The following is a 20,154-nucleotide window of genomic DNA, read 5'->3' on the forward strand; positions in this document are numbered from 1 at the left end:
AAAGCTGGTAATAGGGAACCTAAGGTAGAGAAGGGGGAGAGTGTTGACATGTCATCGGGTTGGCAACCAATGTTGCAAAACAATATGTGTACTAATTGTTTAATTAGAAGCTAGGCTAGTTTGTTCTGTAAACCTTCATCTAAAGTACAATTTAAAAAAAAAAGAAGTAGCTATCATTTACTGAATGCTTCTTGTGCTAGACACCATGCCAGGTGCTATGCAGACATTATTTCTGCATACAAAAGACGTGAATAAATCTACTTTTTCCAAAGCTAACAACATAAAATAAGAAAAAAATCTTCAAAATGCAGAAAAATCTATTTATTCACAAATTACACAATAAACACACATCCATTAATCAAAATAACATACCAAATTTTGAGTGTTCACTTCTTTAGATACCCAACTACCCCTTTTGAGAAGACTCCTTATTAAACAGAAGAAAGCAGAATCAGTATCTACTTTTGGATCATTCTAAACCTGACCCCTCTAACTAGAGCTAACTTTCTAACTTAAGAGAAAAATATAATACTTTACAAGGCAAGTGTCGACTTCTTCAACTCTGAAAAAAAGACATAAGCATCCATCAAAACAAAATTTTAAAAATTGTCTCATAAAAACATAAATCATTACTTACACACTCCAACAAGACCAGGCAAAATTCCTTAATATAAAGTAGCTTGCTTTCTTCTCTAACAAAGATTAAATTAATTTTACCCAAATAATATCTTCCTGAGTGTCTGAAATAAGAGTATTCAACAGTTCTATATCATTGTACTACAATATATGTAATGTAAATAAAACAATTCACATTAGCAATGACAATATTGATTTGTGAATGTCATTATGGCTTTTCAATGAAATATTTAATATATCCTTCTCTATTCATGGGATTGTACTATAAAGCATATTTTACTTTCTGTGTAGTTCTACTCTGTCCCGTAGGGTCACAATTAGTCGGAATCAACTCGACGGCAGTGAGTGTGTATTTTGTACCTAAGTTATTTGTTCACTGGCGCTCTAATAACAACATCCCTACTTATATTTTTAGAAAGATATAATTTAGCTATTTAAAATTGTGATTATTTCTCATTTGACTGACAAGTTCAGAAAAAGTTATGTAGGAAAGAATTCCAAATTATCAGGTGGGAAGTTACAAGGAAGAGATCTATTATTTTCAGACTTTTAAGCCTTTAAAAATAAGAAAAAGAAAATACCTGCTTTGGACTGGGACAATGTAGCAGTACAACTTGTTACAGTGTATCTGTAAAAGCCATTCATCTTTTTAAAAATGTATATTTTAAAAATGACTCAGTTGTGACAAGGACTACTCTACTTATAGTAATAATTAAAAAATAAATAAAACCATCATTCTGACATTTATCAGCACTTCACACATTTAACAAATACTAAAAGAGGCCACTGTCATTGCTATAATAACTTTAAATCCAAAAATATAAGCACAAGCCAGATACAAGAGAAACTTCAGAAAATGTTAAGAATGTATACATTTGCATGCATTTTCAGCTGAACTTTCAAAGATTCCACATATAACAAAATGACAACTTTGAATCAAAATGAATGTCCAAAAATATTCAAACCTTGTGATAGATTTAGTGTAATGAAATAAGAAGACCAGAAAAGTGAATATTAAAGGCAGTAAATAAAGAAAGTATTCACAAACTTCCTTTATCGTAAAAGCCCACGGTCAACATTTTAATAACACTGGCCATCAAGTGATTCGCTATTCATGAATTCACTTTTCAAGTTGTGTCTTAAAAATGTATCCATTCATATATTTTGATGAAATTTATTAACCAAAAACCATTTTATTTAGAATTTTAATCTTAAGAAATAAAAGCCTTAACTCACCAAAGCATAGTTCAAACACTATACAATAATCCTGCCATTTAGTTTTTATATGCCTCATCTGAAAAACTTATAAGTAGGAGTTTTGCCCTGTTTCTCCAGTCTAAGTGTCCCTATGTCTAAAATTTTAAGTGATAATCAAAAACATAGATTCAAATAATTCATGATATTCATGCTGCTTTATCGGGCTTTGATAAAAACAGAGCCGTCTGGTGTTGTAGCATGATCTTCCTTCTCAGTTACAGTCTCTACTGCCCCAGAAGCAGATACAATAACCATGGTTTTATTGGCTGAAACTGTCTTCTGTTTCTCAGCAATAGCTGCACAAACAGCAACAATCTCATCACTTTCAAAGTCATAGTCAGGAATTGACTTTGGTGAGAAATGTGTTGCTTCTGCCGGTGCTTTACTTTTTTCAATCCTTTGTGCTACCTTCTGCTGCTCCTGGAGCGTTCTCGCCCAAGAAAGGTCTTCATTCCATATTTCAGGGTTCATTGGATAGATGTGAAGCGCTACTTGAAAACTTCGAATTGCCTAGGAAAAACAGGTTACAGGTTTTCATTTTAAGAAATCGGTACACTTAATACAATGCATACTCTCCCTACATATACCTATATATAAACATAGATATATAGACATATATGTATCAGAATGTAAAAAAGGTTATTCCCCATGCATCAGCCATTTGTTGTATTGTGTGGGAATGCGTGTTGCTATGATGCTGGAAGCTACGTCACCGGTATTCAAATACCAGCAGGGTGACCCATGGTGGACAGGTTTCAGCGGAGCTTCCAGACTAAGACAGACAAGGAAGAAGGACCTGGCAGTCTACTTCTGAAAAATATGAGCCAGTGAAAACCTTATGTACAGCAGCGGAGCACTGTCTAATACAGTACTGGAAAATGAGTCCCTCAGGTTGGAAGGCACTCAAAATACGACTAGGGAAGAGCTGCCTCCTCAAAGTAGAGTCGACCTTAATGACGTGGATAAGTCAAGATTTGAGGATTTTCATTTGTTGATGTGGCACAACTCGAAAAGAAACAGTTGCAAACATCCATTAATAACTGGAATGTGGAATGTACTGAGTATGAATCTGGGAAAACTGGAAATCATCAAAAATGAAATGGAATGCATAAACATTGATATCCTAAGCATTAGTGAGCTGAAATGCACTGTTATTGGCCATTCTGAATAGGACAATCATACGGTCTACTATGCCTGGAAAGACAAATTGAAGAGGAATGGCACTGCATTCATTGTTGAAAAGAACATTTCAGATCTATCCTGAAGTACAACGCTGTCAATGATAGGATAATATCCATATACCTACAAGGAAGACCTGTTAATAGGCCTATTATTCAAATTTATGCACCAACCACTAAGGGCAAAGATGAAGAAATTGAAGATTTTTACTAACTTCTGCAATCTGAAATTGATTAAACATGCAATCAAGATGCATTGCTAATTACTGGTGATTGGAATGCAAAAGTTGGAAACAAGAAGGATTGGTAGTTAGAAAATATGGTCTTGGTGATAGAAATGACACTGGAGATCACATGATAGAATTTTGCAAGACCAACTACTTCTTCATTGCAAATACCTTCTTTCAACAACATAAACAGAGACTACACATGTAGACCTCATTAGATGGAATACACAGGAATCAAATCAACTACATCTGTGGAAAGAGATGATGGAAAACCTCAATATCATCAGTCAGAACAAGGCCAGGGGCTGATGCAGAACAAACCATCTATTGCTCATATGCAAGTTCAAGATAAAGCTGAAGAAAATTAGAACAAATCCACAAGACCCAAAGTACAATCTGAATTATATCCCCCCTGAATTTAGAGACCATTTCAAGAATAGATTTGATGCATTGAACACTAATGACCAAAGACCAGACAAGCTGCTGAATGACATCAAGGATATCATACATGAAGAAAGCAAGAGGTTGTTAAAAAGACAAGAAAGAAAGAAAAGACCAACATGGATGTCAGAAGAGACTCTGAAACTTGCTCTTGAATGTAGAGTAGCTAAAGCCAACAGAAGAATTGAGGAAGTAAAAGAGTTGAACGGAAGATTTCAAAGGGCAGCTCGAGAAGACAAAGTAAAGTATTATAATGACACATGCAAAGACCTGGATGTAGAAAATCAAAAGAGAAGAACGCGCTAGACATTTCTCAAGCTGAGAGAACTGAAGTAAAAATTCAAGCCCCGGGTTGCAATAGTGAAGGATTCAATGGGCAAAATACTGAACGACGCAGGAAGCATCAAAAGCAGATGGAAGGAATACACACAGCACTGTACCAAAAAGAACTGGTTGACATTCAACCATTTCAGGAGGTAGCATATGATCAAGAACCTATGGTACTGAAGGAAGAAGTTCAAGCTGCACTGAAGACACTGGTGAAAAGCAAGGCTCCAGGAATTGATGGAATACCAATCGAAATGTTTCAACAAACAGATGCAGTGCTGGAAGTGCTCACTTGTCTATGCCAAGAAATTTGGAAGACAGGTACCTGGCCAATCAACTGGAAGAGATCCATATTTATGCCTATTCCAAAGAAAGGTGATTCAAGCCAATGCGGAAATTATCGAATAATATCATTAATATCACACACAAGTAAAATTTTGCTGAAGATCATTCAAAAGCGGCTGCAACAGTATATCAACAGGAAAATGACAGAAATTCAAGCCAGATTCAGAAGAGGACGCGGAATGAAGGATATCATTGCTGATGTCAGATGGATCCTGGCTGAAAGCAGAGAATACCAGAAAGATGTTTACCTGTGTTTTATTGGCTATGCAAAGGCATTTGACTATGTGGATCATAACAAATTATAGATAACATTGAGAAGAATGGGAATTCCAGAACACTTAATTGTGCTCACGAGGAACCTGTACATAGATCAAAAGGCAGTCGTGCAAATAGAACAAGGGGATACTGCATAGTTTAAAGTCAGGAAAAGTGTGTGTCAGGTTATAAATCTGCTATTTATTTTTTGCATAGATTCGAAAACTGGATATTTAATTTTTGGCTCAGTTGATCCAAAAAGGTCAAAATAAACTTAAAATTTCAACATTCTAATAATCTGACTTCCTTACCAAGACTATCTCTCCTAATCCAAGCTGAGCACGTCCCAAAGTTTGCCAAGACTCCCATGAATGTGGATTTCTCTGGACAGCCATTTCTGCTGCGTGCACTGCTGGGAACATTTCATGAAGAGACATTAGGACCTATAGCCAAAAGGAAGAAGGAAAGAAAAAACTTGTCAGTAGTATTTATAAAATAGCAAACTATTGGTGAATAATCACACATTAAGAACCTTTTTCGTTTTTTTTTTTTAAATGCATTTTTAGTCTGGTAAACAAAGCATTTCAGTGGTTTTTATATCCTCCTTTGTCATTCAGGAGCCCTGGTGGCACAATGGTTAAGAGCATGGCCGGTAACCAAAAGTTCAGCAGTATGAATCCACCAGCCACTCCTTGGAAACCCTATGGGGCAGTTCTACTCTGCCCTATAGGGTCACTATGAGTCGGAATTGACTTGACAGCAACAGGTTTGGTTTAGTTTTGGTTTTGTCACCCAGGGTCAGGAATTATATTATTCTTTTTACTACTGAAATAACTATGAAAATATAAACCATTCCCTTTCTAATTATTGATCTCTATGTCCATCTGGCCGAAACCAGGTGGCCATATTCTAGCCATGGTGGCTTGGAGCTCTAATTCTACTTCTATTTATTCTGTTTACAATATGGCTTGTAGGGCATCCCACATCTTGCTGCTAAACCAGGTAATTTAAATTTGTTTAACTAGGCACTATGTCCCTAAGTGATCTTGCCATAAAGATCATTCAAACACTCCACGGGCCTTCACACCATCAAGTTCTTCAAATCATATAAATCAGAAAAATCAGGGAGCTCCAGAATCCTCTACTTCAGTCTATGGGAAAGGGCTGAATTTTATCTATAATCTTTGGGATCATTTGCACTCCAGGTTTGTAACACACCATTATTATCAGGTTCCAAATTAAACAATTCATTTCATACAGTTTGCCACAAAAAATGCTGCCTTTAATATATACATATTCAAGATTAAAAATTAAACACCTATCCAAATGAAGGTCCTCACAGTACCTCATTCAGTGGAAATAATTTATTTGGGTTTTCTCTACATAAACTAAAATCAAAGTTGATAAGGGGTATGGCCCATGTTTGAGATCATCATCAGAAATATTTAGGTAAGCAGATCAAGGCTGAATTACAACTAGTTCCTGTCAGAAATATGTTTAATGTTCTGTTTAAGATTTTAAAAGTCTCCTGGATAACCTAAACCAAGTACTCAGTTTTTCTTTATGGACTTTCCCACAAAATATTTGAAATGTATTTTTAAAATATAAATATTATTTTTAAACTATTAATAAATTCAGTCTATTCTGACCTTTTGCTAAGGACTAGGCTATTTTTAGAGAAATCTCATCATCAGGAAACCAATCTATCCTCATCTTAAAGGAAACTGAGTTAATGCCAAGTCCATCACAATTAATTTCTAAGGAAAGCAGATACTTTTCATTTATTCAAGAGAACATTAGTGACTTTTTAAAAGATAGCCATCTGCTCACATCTTATGTTGGTTAGGTTGAAATGACGGTTAACTTCATTGTGAAGGCAAATGAATTTCTAACTTTATGCATAAGACAGAGCCATAAATAACATGGTAAAAAAATTTTTTTTCCCAAATAAACTGTATTTGAAGAAAATAGGGGGAAATGCTATTTTGATTCATCACTGCTCACCAAACAAGCAGCACAATTTCATAATGAAAATAAAATTCTCCAAAGTTATTACCTGTGATTTCATCTCATACAGGGTAGCATCATTTGGGGTTAACTGAAGTGCTTCATCCCACTTCTGAATTGCCTCCCGATATCTGTGGTTGTTCAAGTTACATTAATATCATATTTTCAAGACACTCTTGAGAGTACATGACCAAGTTTAAAAATCAGCTTCTAGGAAATAATTATTTATCAAGAAATATCTCTACTCAGGAAATGATAATAATAACGTTACAAAAGCAGGTAAATTTAAGAGCTGAAGGGAAAGGACAACAAAAAAGAAAGAGGCAAAAAACAAATAAAAGAGATCCTGGCTATCTCTTCACAAGATTATTTTTTTCTGGGCTGAGAGATTACCACCAGAATTTCTCTTTTTTCATCAACCATAATATCTGTATATGTTGTCATTCACTTAGATTTATCATAGATTTTTTCTCAGGAATTTACAATCCAGATGCAACCCCAGGCTCTGTTGTGACATCTAGCTAGCACAGACAATAATTTAAGAAGCTGCCAGCTAATTTTGTAAAGATTCTTGGATTTTAAGTTTTTGTGTCTGTAAATTCCATGAGGGCAAGAGCAATGTCTATTTTGTTCATCATTCCTAATATATGGTAAGTGTATAATAAACAGGTCAAGTGAACAAAAAACAGTATTGTAATGGTGATTTCCACTACCATCTTTTCACTGATGTCCTCCCAGCTAAGTCTCTCTTAGTTGAGTTTATAGACAAATAAGATCTCCACCTGGATGTCCCACAGATGCCTCCAACTCAACATGCCAAAAACTGAACTAAGCATGGTCCATAGAAAATCTGCAGAAGCACAGCAAATACTTTTCTTCTTTTAAATAAAATTAGGGAACATGTAAATCCTACAAATTATCCCAAACAGTAATCTTTACATCTTTCATAAGTGGTTAACCCATGTATACTTGAATGCTTCTAGGAGGAGAAAGTTCTAATTATTAGAACATTCTTCATTATATTGAGCTGAAACTTTCCAACCCATACCTTTTCACCAATGCTACTAGTTCTGCTCTCTAGTGCTAAAAAGAAGACATATAATCAACCAGTTCTCATTCCTGGCTACACACAAAACGATCTAGGGAGTTAATGGAGGGGAAACACACACACATGCCTGGTCCCGGCCTCAGGCCAATTAAAACAGAATCTCTTGGGGTAGGGCCCAGGCATTTGTATTTTTATAAAGCTCCCCAAGTAATACTAATAACAAACCAGGGCTGTGAACCACTGATACTAGCTTTCATAGTACAATAAGCGCTATCATGTGCTATCTTCTCTTGAATCACTTCTTGTAACCTGTTTTCCAAACCCTTCATTTCCTGTATTATGTTCTTACGCATAATTTCCTACACCTAATATGTCAAGATCTTAAACAAACATAACGACCAAAACGTGGGCTGATCTACACAGATTACTGTTTAAATAGGGAGCAGGGAACTAAAGAAATAAAGGCAGAATTTGGTAGAAAATACAAATTTAAAGAACATAAAAAAGTCTATTCTCTCTTTTCCTCTTCCTCTTATAGAGTGCCTTTACTAGTAAATAATACAAATGGGCAATCCCATTTTCGAGGTCTCATGCCATTCTGGCAAAGGGCAAATGAGTTACAGCCACCTTAGAATAAGTCTGTCACAGTGCCAACTCCAAGGCTAGCAGCTGGAATGAGGGTGAGCAGTGTGGGAGTATGCTATCCAAAGCCTGCCTTAACAGCCATTATAGGCTGTAGTTGGAGCCTCAGTGGCTCAGGGGTTAAAGTGCTTGGCTGCTAACCGAAAGGTCGGCAGTTCAAACCCACCAACCACTCCGCTCCACGGGAGAAAGATGTGACAGTCTGCTTCTGTAAAGATTTCCAGCCTTAGAAACCCTGTAGGGCAGTTCTACTCTGTCCTATAGGGTCTCTATTAAGTCAGAATCGGCTCAATGGCAGTGGGTTTGTTTTTGTTTTGTTTATAGGCTGTGGTAGTGACTATGTTGTTTTTGTAGTAGCAGGCTAGATATCTAACTATCAGCTGGAGATTCACACCACTAAGGCCAGCAGCCTTTGTTTCCGGGTAAACTATCTATGGATATGTAGAGAAGGCTAACAGAGTTGCTGCCTGGACCACTGTTAATATCTTCTTTCCTAACATGGGCCCCTGCTGTGTTCCAATAAGACATCTGCTTGAACACTGTATTTAACTCAAAGTGAGACTACTCAAACTTTAGGAACTACTTTCCAACTATTTGAACACAGTGTGACAATCTTACTATTATTCAAGGTATTGCATTACTCACCTCATTTTTACGGTGCGATACCACGATGCTGTGTATTTTTCCCTGGCCCTGCCTAAGTCAGCACTGTTTTTATAAAGTTACAAATCAAATTACAAATCAAATACTAACTGAAAATTACTTCTGTATAAAGGATTTTGCCAAATCCAAGCATCTATCTACAACCAGGGTCCCGAAAGTAATAGAGAAGTAATAGTGGAAACACAGTCATTTAGGTATTGATTTCTTTCAATGATGGCTGTCTATCCACGTTCCTCCTTCCATCTGAGGCAGAGATTCCTTTGGAGTGCTACTTGTGTTGCTCTGCTTTCCACATACTTAGGAACTTATGCAAAGTATCAGGCCATGTCCATTAGCTTGGTTGCACAAGCCTGAGTGGGTGACACACAATTCCCCATGGGAACTCTTATTCTGAGAAGGTAGTAGACATTGAGTTATATAATTTAAATGGGTGAAATGTATGATATGTGAATTATATCTCTATAAAGCTGTGATTAATACACACACATACACACACACACATAAACACACATGTACCCCAAAATAATTGTTCACCACTGGAGATTGCCAGTGTACCAATTCATTATGTTGACGACTGGTAAGGGGGAAAAGAAGCATGCACTATTATGATCTTCCTACATGAACTGTATTTCAGAACAACCAACAGCTGATGAGGGAAAGTTCTTTATAAGGACAAAAAATCAGCTAATAAATGCAGAAGAAATATCAGAATTTTCCAAAAATCATTTTGTAACCCTCTATGAAGTAATAGATCTAGGCAATGATCATCAGTGGATGCTACAGCTGTCAGGGTTTATGGGTTGATGGGAAACTTTATAATGGAAAGATAAAGCTAGTATCCCACCTGAACCCTATGACTGGTTTAGTACTACTAACAGGAGGCAACCAGATATCATATTTATCATGTCGTGATGCAATAGAAAGTAAACAGCACTACCTAAGAATGTTTCTTTTAAAAATTTAACCAAGTCTCTACACCTAACTCCCAATTGATAGAAAATACATGAGATAGAGGAAGATATTAACGATAAAGGAGAAACATCAGGTAAATACAGAGTGTGGGACAGTTTACAAAGCAACTTGCCTGGTCAATTCAAAAAGTCAATGCCATAGAAAAAAATTTAACAGATGAGAGGAATATTCTTACACTCTAAATCAAGGGTTCACAAATGTTCTCTGTAAAGGGCCAGAGAGTAAATATTTTAGGCTTCGGGGCCAGATGGTTTCTGCCCCAACTACCCATGCTGTTATAGCATGAAATCAACCACCGACAGTAACAAAAGGCTATGGCTGTGTCCCAAAAGAACTTTGTTAACAAAAATAGATGGCAATGGCAGGCCAGATTTGGTCTGTGGGCAATAGTTTGTAACTTCCTATCAAATGGTTCAGAAAACATACATAGATAAAGCAAATATGGCAAGATGTTAACAACTGCTGAACCTAGGTAGTGGGTGTTCACTGTAGAATCCTTTAACTTTTCTGTATGTTTGAAACTTTTCATAACAAAACATTGGAAACAAATTCTTAAAAGAAGTTATACAAACTTTAGAACCCAAGTCTGTTACCTGATAAAAATGTATTCAAAAGAAAAAAAGGTAAAATATATTTTTAAATGCATATGTACTGTGACCCAGCAATCCATTTCTAGAAATCTTTCTTACAGACTGACCTGCTTGTGGACACACTTACATTTATACAAAGATATTCACTATATCATTTGTAAAAATAAAAGGGGAAAGTGTCCTTCCTCAAAGAGAGAGAATACATCATACAATAAAACACAAGTATCCCTTCATACCCAAATATTTCTGGTTCCTGATTTGAGATAGTAAGAGTCTGGATAGTAAGATAAGTAGTTCTGTATGTAATGATACCAAATGATTGCTAAGAGATACTAAGTGAAAAAGGCAAGGGAGAGAACAGTGTGTATATATTTAGAATGCTACCATTATGATGCTTTAAAAAATATAAAGACCTACATGGTTATAAATCTGAAGATTATCTTCCGAAGGATATCAAGAAACTGGTAATTGTGTGCCTGTGGGAGAGTGAATTAAAAGAGCAGGGGAAAGGAGTGGGAGCAAGACTTTGTTATTACTATGTACATATTTTTTAATCATGAGCATATATTATTGCCTTTTTCATTTTACTAAAAATTTTAAGAATAAATTAAACAAACCATGAGACTGAGTAAAGTAACACAGAGAGTGAGAGTAGAAGAGAAAGAGAGGGAATGCCAGGGCTGGGGCTTTCAACATTTGGAGATCAAGCAGAGAAAGAAGGACCAGCAAAGGAGAGTGAGAAGGACAGAGAGAGAGGATGGAGAAAAACCAGGAGTGAGTGTGTGATTTCACAGATATTGAGAGAGAAGTCTGTCAAGAAGAGAATGAGGAGTTGTACTGAACACCTCCAAAAGGTCTATTAAGATGTAGGTCATTGGTGACACTGACCAACACAGCATCCATGGAGTGCTAGAAACACAAACCACATCGAAGAGTGAAGTAGAAATGAGGAAATGGGGACAATGAATGCTGACAAGTCATGTGAGAAGTTTTTCTGTGAATACCAAAGAGAAAAATGGTAAGGCAACTGGACAGGGATGTAAGATCAAGACAGGGTTGACACAGATCTCAAACAATGTCCAAACTGAACTCATCATTATCCCCTACTCCAAACTTGTTGTTGTTCTTAGGTATCATCTAGTCAGTTCTGACTTGTAACAACCCTGTGTACAGCAGAATGAAACACTGCCCGGCCGTGCGCCATCCTCATAATCGTTATTGTTGCAGCCACTGCATCAATCCATCCAAACTTACTCTACCCCTATTTCCCTGGCTTAGAGAACAGCACCACCAGGTCTTTAAGTATCCTGAAGTCATTCTTGACTCCATCTTTCCTTCTCCTAAGTCATATTAGTTATCAATTCTATCTGTTATATATCCTCATCTCTTAGTATATATAGCTCCTCAGTCTCCTTGCCTGGATTATTGAAGATTCAATTAACCAGTCTTCCTGAGACCACTCTTGCCCCACTCCAATCCATTATCTATACTATCTCAGCAAGATTTCTCTAAAACACAGTTTTGATAAATTTACCCTACTGATTAAAATATTTCAATAGTTTCTGGTTACCTTCAGGATACTGACATTCAGGCCCCTTCAATTTAGCAAAGCATTCATGAGACCCTATGCATGGACTCTACTATAAATCTTCACGCATCTCTAGATATCCCTTTCACCTGATATTTTACCCTATGTTCCTTCCAGTTCTACGGAACTATTTTCAATTCTCCAAGGAGAGAGATTTGCTCTGACCTCTTTTTAGCCTTGCCCATGCAGATTCTTCTGGCTAGAATAATGTTCTGCCCATTCTTCAGCTACTTTCCATCTGGCTTCCAAGACTCTACTCTGCTGTCACCTCCTCCCAAAAATCTTCTCAAATGTTCTCTAATTCTTCCACACACCACCATTCAGTTAAATGCCCTCCTTTTGTATCTTCTACCATACCACCCTTCACTCCATATCAAAACAGCCTGGCTCTGTCTTACCCCATAAAAGCTGCTTATCTTAGTCTTTGCGGCATCCATGCCTAATATAGGCACTCAATAAGTGTTCAGTAAGTTAAAAAAAATGTAAGAAGTTATTATATTAAGCTAATTTGAGAGAAGACAATATAAAACCAAAAATGTCACATTAGATTGAACATGGATTTTATCTTTGCTGAATCATAAAGACTTTTACATTTTACACAGCTTTAGGGTAAATTTTAATGACTTGACTTGATTATTTAGATTTTTGGTACAAAGAAAAATTTTATACCTTGAATACTACTAAACTGAGGAACTTCATTCTAGATACCTAAAAAGAAATTTCGTATCATTTTTCTCTGTCAACTAAAATGCAACCAACCACAAGTGATTATCACTTTTCACTAATCTCATGATGGATTTCTATTTCATTCTTCAGTTTATCTGTAGAATGCAATTTTATGTGCTTATGTGCAAATATCAAAACAAATTTAAAAGCTAATCCCATACAGCTACATTTATAGGAAATCAGTAGTTCATATTAAGCTCCATCATTTTATTTCTTTATTAAAAACTATGCCAACAAGAACTTTAAGATCTTTCAACTTATTTTATATTTTGTTTACTAATATTATTTATAATATTTGTACTAAAAAACACTTAACGATAGAAATAACTTTTCTGGTTGGCTCAGGTGTTACTGGAAGTGACTTTCCTTTGTTTATCATATAATATTTGAAATTAAAAGCTGAGTTTCCTTGATTTTGTGGGCATTTTTAATATAGATACTATTATAATATTAAAAGTAGTTTCAGACAGATTTGACTGCAAACTATTTGATTTCTATTATAGTTAGATCAAGTTTTAACTTTTAAATGATCAATTTCCTGAATTAACCTGAAAAAAAAGAATATATAATTATTTTGAATTTCTCTGAGTGGAATTTGGACTAACATTCTGAAGAAAGTAAAGACAAAATAATGTGCAGTTACTATAAGTAGTCATCATTAGGAAGCTAATTTCTTATAGCTTAACAATAGGCTCAGAAAGGGAAAAAAAGCAGAGAGAGAAAGAACGAGGAAATATGCTTCCTAATTGCATATTTTCTCAAAACAGTCATATTTAGGAAAAGGGGGACTAGATCAAGAAGAAATGTTGAGACGATTCTCAGACTAAGAGTTCTAGTATCTTTTTACAGGGTAGAAGAAAAAATAAAAAATATTATAACTTAAAAGTAAGTCCTAAACTGTCCAGTTAGCTTTAGTAGCTATCATGTAGTGAAATTATGTGGACACAGGATTAGGTTATATCACAAAATCCATTTTCAGTAATAATTTAAATATCCTACTTCTACAAAAGAACAAACATGTCTTTAAAACTTTCTAATTTATTACAGACAAGAATAAACAATTTGGGACAGATTAATTCTCTCTGGAAACAGTAGGAAGGAGTTCTGGAAATTGCCTGAAATTATATACACACTGAATAAAGATTATTTCCCAAAGCAAATTAAAACACAGATGTCAGCTTCTACCTAGTGCAGGAAGTTTCTTGATTCTTAATTGCTTAAAAGCAATCTCCCTGTCCTACTCATTGCTACATGAGACAATGAATTTTCCAAAACAAGTAAAAAGTCACAATTTTAATCTCGTAATTTCTATTTCAGGTACAGGGATGATTTAAAGTATTTTACCATTATTTTATACAAATTCATTTAGCATACACAGTTGATTCTTGCTAATGGTAGCACTTACGTTCTATAAAGTCTCCGTGAACTCTTAATTAACGAATACTGACCCATTGCTCATAAGAGAAATACAGGGTTAGGTTCCTGCAAGCCTTGGGCCCCAACATTTTCATCAACCAATCCATAAGCAACCTTGGTTTATGTTTGTTTATGTTAAAGACACCTTATTTAACATATATTGTTGAGTTATTATATTATAAATTAATATATATTGCTGATATATTAAAATTAAACTCATAGTCAACAGCACATGGCTGAACGATGTAAGGTACATCACAGTCTTTTTGAGCTTAAGAACCCACGGCAGCACTTTAGCACCACACTTTGGGACCATTTTAAACAGTAAAATCACCAACAAAAAGCACTAAAATGTAAAAAATGCTGAACTAAATACACTTTGAAAAGGGCACTTGCTTGTATTATCAAAGCTCAAACAAGAAGACAGAGAATTACCTCGTTCAACCTCAGCTGGTAACATGTGGGTCTAGCGATTCAAATTTTTTGCTATTTTCCACACACATCCACAAATAACTGCAAAAGCGTCATGTGTGATGGGAAGACTAGGGGACAGTGAGTTGAAGATAATGGTGATGGAATAATTTGGAAAAGGATAGTCAGAATAGCAGCACAACTGGAAGAATGTAATCGATGTCACTGAACTGTACCTGTAGAAACTTCCAAAATGTTGTAAATTTGGTTATGTATATTTTCACCAAAAAAAAGGTCCTCAAGGTCGAGAAGGGAGAGTGTTGACATGTCATGGGGTTGTTAACCAATGTCATAAAACAATATGCGTACTGACTGTTTAACAAGAAACTATTTGTTCTGTAAACCCTCATCTAAACTACAGTAAAAAAAATTTTTTTAAAGTGTCATGACTACTCATTTTGGGGTTACAAATAGATTTTAGCGAGTGAGTGAATTTGCAAACATGAAATCCATGAATAATGAGGGCTGACTATATATGTCAGAAAATCTAATTATATTATGGAATCATTTGGGCCAAATAACATAAATGGGTAAGGCTACAGCAAGTTGCCTTGTCTTATTTTGATGGTTAACATATGATCAAATCACAAATATACCAAAAGGCAAGAGAATAAATAGGAATTCCTCCTCTTACCTGGATGAACCCAATCACTTGCTTCTTACTATCTCAAGGAAGCCTTCTCTGACCCTTTATCTAAATTATTCTGGTCAATACTGGCTCATAGTACCCTGTTACTTTTCTTTATAGAACAAATTGAAACTTCATGTTTATTCATATGTGTTTGTTTAAACTAAAAGCTTATGCAGACAGGGCAACAGGTATTTTGTTCACCAAGGTACATGCAGCACCTAACACAATAATACCTAGCACACATCAATTTCTGAAGGAAAAGGAAGACACAAAGAGTAGTCCACTGTCTATGTGGAATGAATTGGAGCAATGTGGCACAGTCCCCTAACCAGAATATAGCTGCCACTGCCTAACACATGGGTTCGCCATGAGTTGGAATTGATTCGACAGCAACAAAGGTTTGTTTTGTTTTGTTTTTTGCCTAATAAAAAGTTTTAAATTCTATCATCAGAAGTGTAGTCTTAAGATTCCTAAGGCATTTCAGCATATCTGGAGAATCTAGCAATAAAAATAAAGTGTACTTTTGTCCTAAGAAAGACTTTATCTGATAAAAGAAAATCAATTCTAGTCATCACTGAAGACTTTGAAGTCCCTAAGATAAATGTAAAAATCCTAAATAAAGTATTAGCAAATTAAATCCAGCAGCTTATTAAAGTATAAAAACCACACGACCACGTAGGGTACACCTTGGGAAAACGTTAGAAATCAGTTCATAAGTATGGAGAAAAAAGTACATGACACTGAATAATACTTAACCATAATTCAACACCCATTCCTGATTATTTATAGCTTTACAAGTGAAAATACTATCTATAATGTTCATAACAAAAAGTATATACCCTATCAAAGGCATTTAGTCCTTTGGTGCTATTATCCACTAAGTTTTGATAATATTGTCTTTAAAGCAGATATCTACAAACAAAATGTTTATGCATCTTTAGGCATATTGTGGGTAACTTCAAGCCTATCTCTAAAGAATACTTCCAGATGTTCTTCTGTAAACACAACTTGAAATTTTTTTCAAAATTTGTTATGTCTTCTCATCTTTCTCATAAAAATTAACTTATTCCTTCATAATAATCCTTCCACTCATAATTTTCTAACAAAGTGTAGTAGTAGTGAATTCTGCAGGACTTAATAGTACCAAATGTACTTCCATCAGCCTTACCCTATGTGTCCAATCTTTTTTCTGCTACTCTCCAACCACATGTCTGCTCCACTCAGCTGGGTCTTTTTCCTGTCCCTACCCACATACCATGCCTGTGTATGTGTGCCTACCCCAGTGCACATACATTCACACATGCAGGACTGCCTTCCTCCTCCTCTTCACCTACTCAAAGTCTTTCTCTCCTCTAAGACCAAGTTAAAATCCTCTATTGCTCATGAAGACCTCCTCCAATCAAACGGCCCCCTAACCATGAGTACTGTTTGATAGACCATATAAAAAGAAACCAAACCTATTGCTGTTGAGTCGATTCTGACTCATAGTGACCCTATAGGACAGAGCAGAACTGCCCCACAGGGTTTCCAAGAAGTGGCTGGTGGATTCAAACTGCTAACCTTTTAGTTAGCAGCCATAGCTCACCAGAGCTCTCAACCACTGCACCACTGGGGCTCCAACTGACCATATAGTAACACATATTTCTAAAGTACTTTTAACATCATTTTGATAAAAAGTTAATTCACTAAATGTTCATAAAAGCCCTGTAAAATTGGCGTTACTTATTCTCATTTTACTGATGAGGAAACAAAGATTGAGACCAGCTACAGAATTAGTCCAGACACATGGCTATTAATGGCAAAAGCCAGGATATGAAGTTAGCTCCTATAAGAGTAGAGCTTTCTTCACTATACCCATGCATCTTCCATTTAATTTTTCTTTAATTCCTCCACAAATATTTGTTTTCTCTTTACTAATGAGCTCACAGACCAAAGACTAATTTGTATTCTCTACAGCACCCAAAACAGTGCTTACCACATAAAAGGTGCTAGTATTGCAGAGTCTATGTATCTCATTTGTCCCTACTTTCTTCAAGACGATGCCTTGGAAAGCAGCAAACACAGAGAAGCATGGAAAACACGGAAAGAGGGGGTATGACATCAGGAAAAAAAAAAAAAAAGATAGAAACAAAGTAAAATTTTACCCAAAGGCAAAAGAGGCAAACACCTTACTTATTGTTTTATCTCACCATTCCAGATATACAAATTACAAGAAATCTCAAGACTAGGGGAATGGGAATATGGGTAGGAAGAACAAAGAGACTAGAAATCTAGCTATTGCAGAGGGTTCTTAAGATCCTGCCCTGTTGAGGTTCCAGGAGTCTTGGAGGTTCTGGAGGAAGGGACTGGAGGTATTTGGTTTCTAGAGCAAGAGGTGGTATAATAAAGGTCCATACAGTACATATTTTATTGTTGTTGTTAGGTGCCATCGAGTCAGTTCCAACTCATAGCAACCCTATGTACAGTAGAATGAAACACTGCCTGGTCTTGCACCATGCTCAAAATAGTTGTTATGCCTGAGTCCACTGTTGCAATCACTGGGTCAATCCATCTCATTAAAGGTCTTCCTCTTTTTTGCTGACCCTCTACTTTTTCCAAGCATGATGTCCTTCTCCAGGGACTGATCTGTCCTGATAACATGTCCAAAGTATGTGAGACGTAGTCTCGTCATACTTGCTTCCAATGAGCATTCTGGCTGTACTTCTTCCAGGAAAGATTTGTTCATTTTTCTGGCAGTACATGGTATATTCTTCGCCAACACCATAACTCAAAGGCATCATTTCTTCTTCGGTCTTCTTTATTCATTGTCCAGCTTTCACATGCATATGAGGCAATTCAAAACACTGAGGCTTGGGTCAGGCACACCATAGTCCTTAAAGTGAAATCTTTGCTTTTTAAAACATTCAAGAGGTCTCTTGCAGCTAATTTGCCCGTTAAAGTGCATTGTTTGATTTCTTGACTGTTGCTTCCGTGGGTGTTGATTGTAGATCCAAGTAAAATGAAATCCTTGACAACTTCAACCTTTTCTCCGTTTATTATGATGCTGCTTATTGGTCCAGTTGTGAGGATTTTTGTTTTATATACGTTGAGGTGTAATCCATACTGAAGACTGTAATCTTTGTCAGTAAGTGCTTCAAGTTCTCTTCACTTTTAGCAAGCAAGGTTGTGTCACCTGCATATCGCAGGTTGTTAATGAGTTTTCCTCAAATCCTGATGCCATGTTCCTTTTCATATAGTCCAGTTTCTCGGATTATTTGCTCAGCATACAGATAGAAGAAGTATGGCGAAAGGATACGATGCTGACACACACCTTTCCTGACTTTACGAAACGCAGTCTACTTCTGTCTGATACAGTGCCAGAAGATGAGGCCCTCAGGTTGGAAGGTACTCAAAATACGACTAGGGAAGAGCTGCCTCCTTAAAGTAGAGTCGACCTTGATGATGTGGATGGAGTCAAGCTTTTGGGACCTTCATTTGCTGATCTGGCAAGACTCAAAATGAGAAGAAACATCTGCAAACATCCATTAATAATCAGAACGTGGAACACATTTTAGTATTTAGTAAATATTTAGTATTGCAGGCCATAAGTCTCTGTCACAAATACTCAATTTTACTGTCATAGTGGGAGAGCAATTGGTAAGACATAAACAAATGGGCAAAGCTGTGTACCAATAAAACTTCATTTATGGATACTGTCTTAGTTATCTAGTGCTGTTTTAACAGAAATATTACAAGTGGGTGGCTTTAAGAAACAGAAATTTATTTTTTCACAGTTTAGGAGGCTAGAAGTCTGAATTCAGGGCACAGGTTCTAGGAGAAGACCTTCTCTGTCAGCTCTGGAGTAATGCCCTTTTCTCTTTTGAGCTTCAGCTCCTGAGCAATCTTCATGTGGCTTGGCATCTCTCTTCCTCCATCTCTGCTTCTCTCACTTGTTTGTTTAATCTCTTTTATATCTCAAAAAAGATTGATTTAAGACACCCCCTATACTAATCCTGTCTAATTAGCATAACAAAGACAACCCATTCTGAAAAGGGATTATAACCACAGACACAGAAGTTAGGATTTACAAAACATATTTTGGGGGGACATAATTCAATCCAAAAGATTTGACCCTTTGGCACCCAAAATTCATGTCCTTTTGGCACATGTAAAACACATTTACCCTGTCTCATCATCCCAAAAGTCTTAAATTCACTCCCAGTCCAAAATCTTATCTTCTGAATCATCTAAATTAAATGGATGAGACTTTAGGTGTATTCTATTCTGGAGTAAAACTGCCCTTCATCTGTGAACCTGTGAAATCTAGATTACAAGTTATCTGTTTCCAAAGTACAATGGTGGAACAGACACAAGGTAGACATTTCAATTACAAATGGGAGAAACTGGAAGGAAAAAAGAGATAATGCACACCAAGCAAGTCCAAAACCCAGCAGAACAAACTACATTAGCTCTGAAGGCCTGAAAATAATCCTCTGTTCTTTGGGACCATCTGGGCAATGGCCCTGCCCTCCAGATTCTGGGTGCTGGCTACACTCTCTGGATTCTGGGTGGAGGCCACTCAGCCTTGGGCTTCCGACTCACCTTCCAGGCCCACTGGGATGGCAACTCTGCTCCCTGAGCTTTGGGCAGCCCCACTCTCCTAGTCTATCTGAACAGCAAACCCATGCCCTCGGCCCCAGCATGCTCTATTCTTCTGCCCCTTGGGCATGGAAGCCCCACTCCGTCAGCTTTGGG

At 36.4% G+C, this 20,154-nt stretch overlaps 1 protein-coding gene across 4 annotated transcripts in view; it reads right to left on the reverse strand.

Annotated features, from left to right (window-relative positions):
• Positions 1-62: 62 nt before the first annotated feature.
• TTC33 (tetratricopeptide repeat domain 33) overlaps positions 63-20,154 on the reverse strand; it is a 40,811-nt gene continuing 20,719 nt past the window's right edge. For all 4 annotated transcript variants that reach the window (XM_023742016.1, XM_023742017.1, XM_023742015.1 and 1 more), the window contains exons 3-5: positions 6,723-6,804; positions 4,978-5,109; positions 63-2,403 (exon numbers count right to left, since the gene is read on the reverse strand). In XM_023742016.1, the coding sequence (XP_023597784.1) occupies positions 2,050-2,403; positions 4,978-5,109; positions 6,723-6,804 (568 nt within the window). In that variant the 3' untranslated portion in view covers positions 63-2,049. The remainder of the gene's footprint in view (positions 2,404-4,977; positions 5,110-6,722; positions 6,805-20,154) is intronic.

This window comes from Trichechus manatus, unplaced genomic scaffold, assembly GCF_000243295.1.
Source record: "Trichechus manatus latirostris isolate Lorelei unplaced genomic scaffold, TriManLat1.0 scaffold00197, whole genome shotgun sequence".
In the NCBI taxonomy this organism is placed as follows: domain Eukaryota; kingdom Metazoa; phylum Chordata; class Mammalia; order Sirenia; family Trichechidae; genus Trichechus; species Trichechus manatus.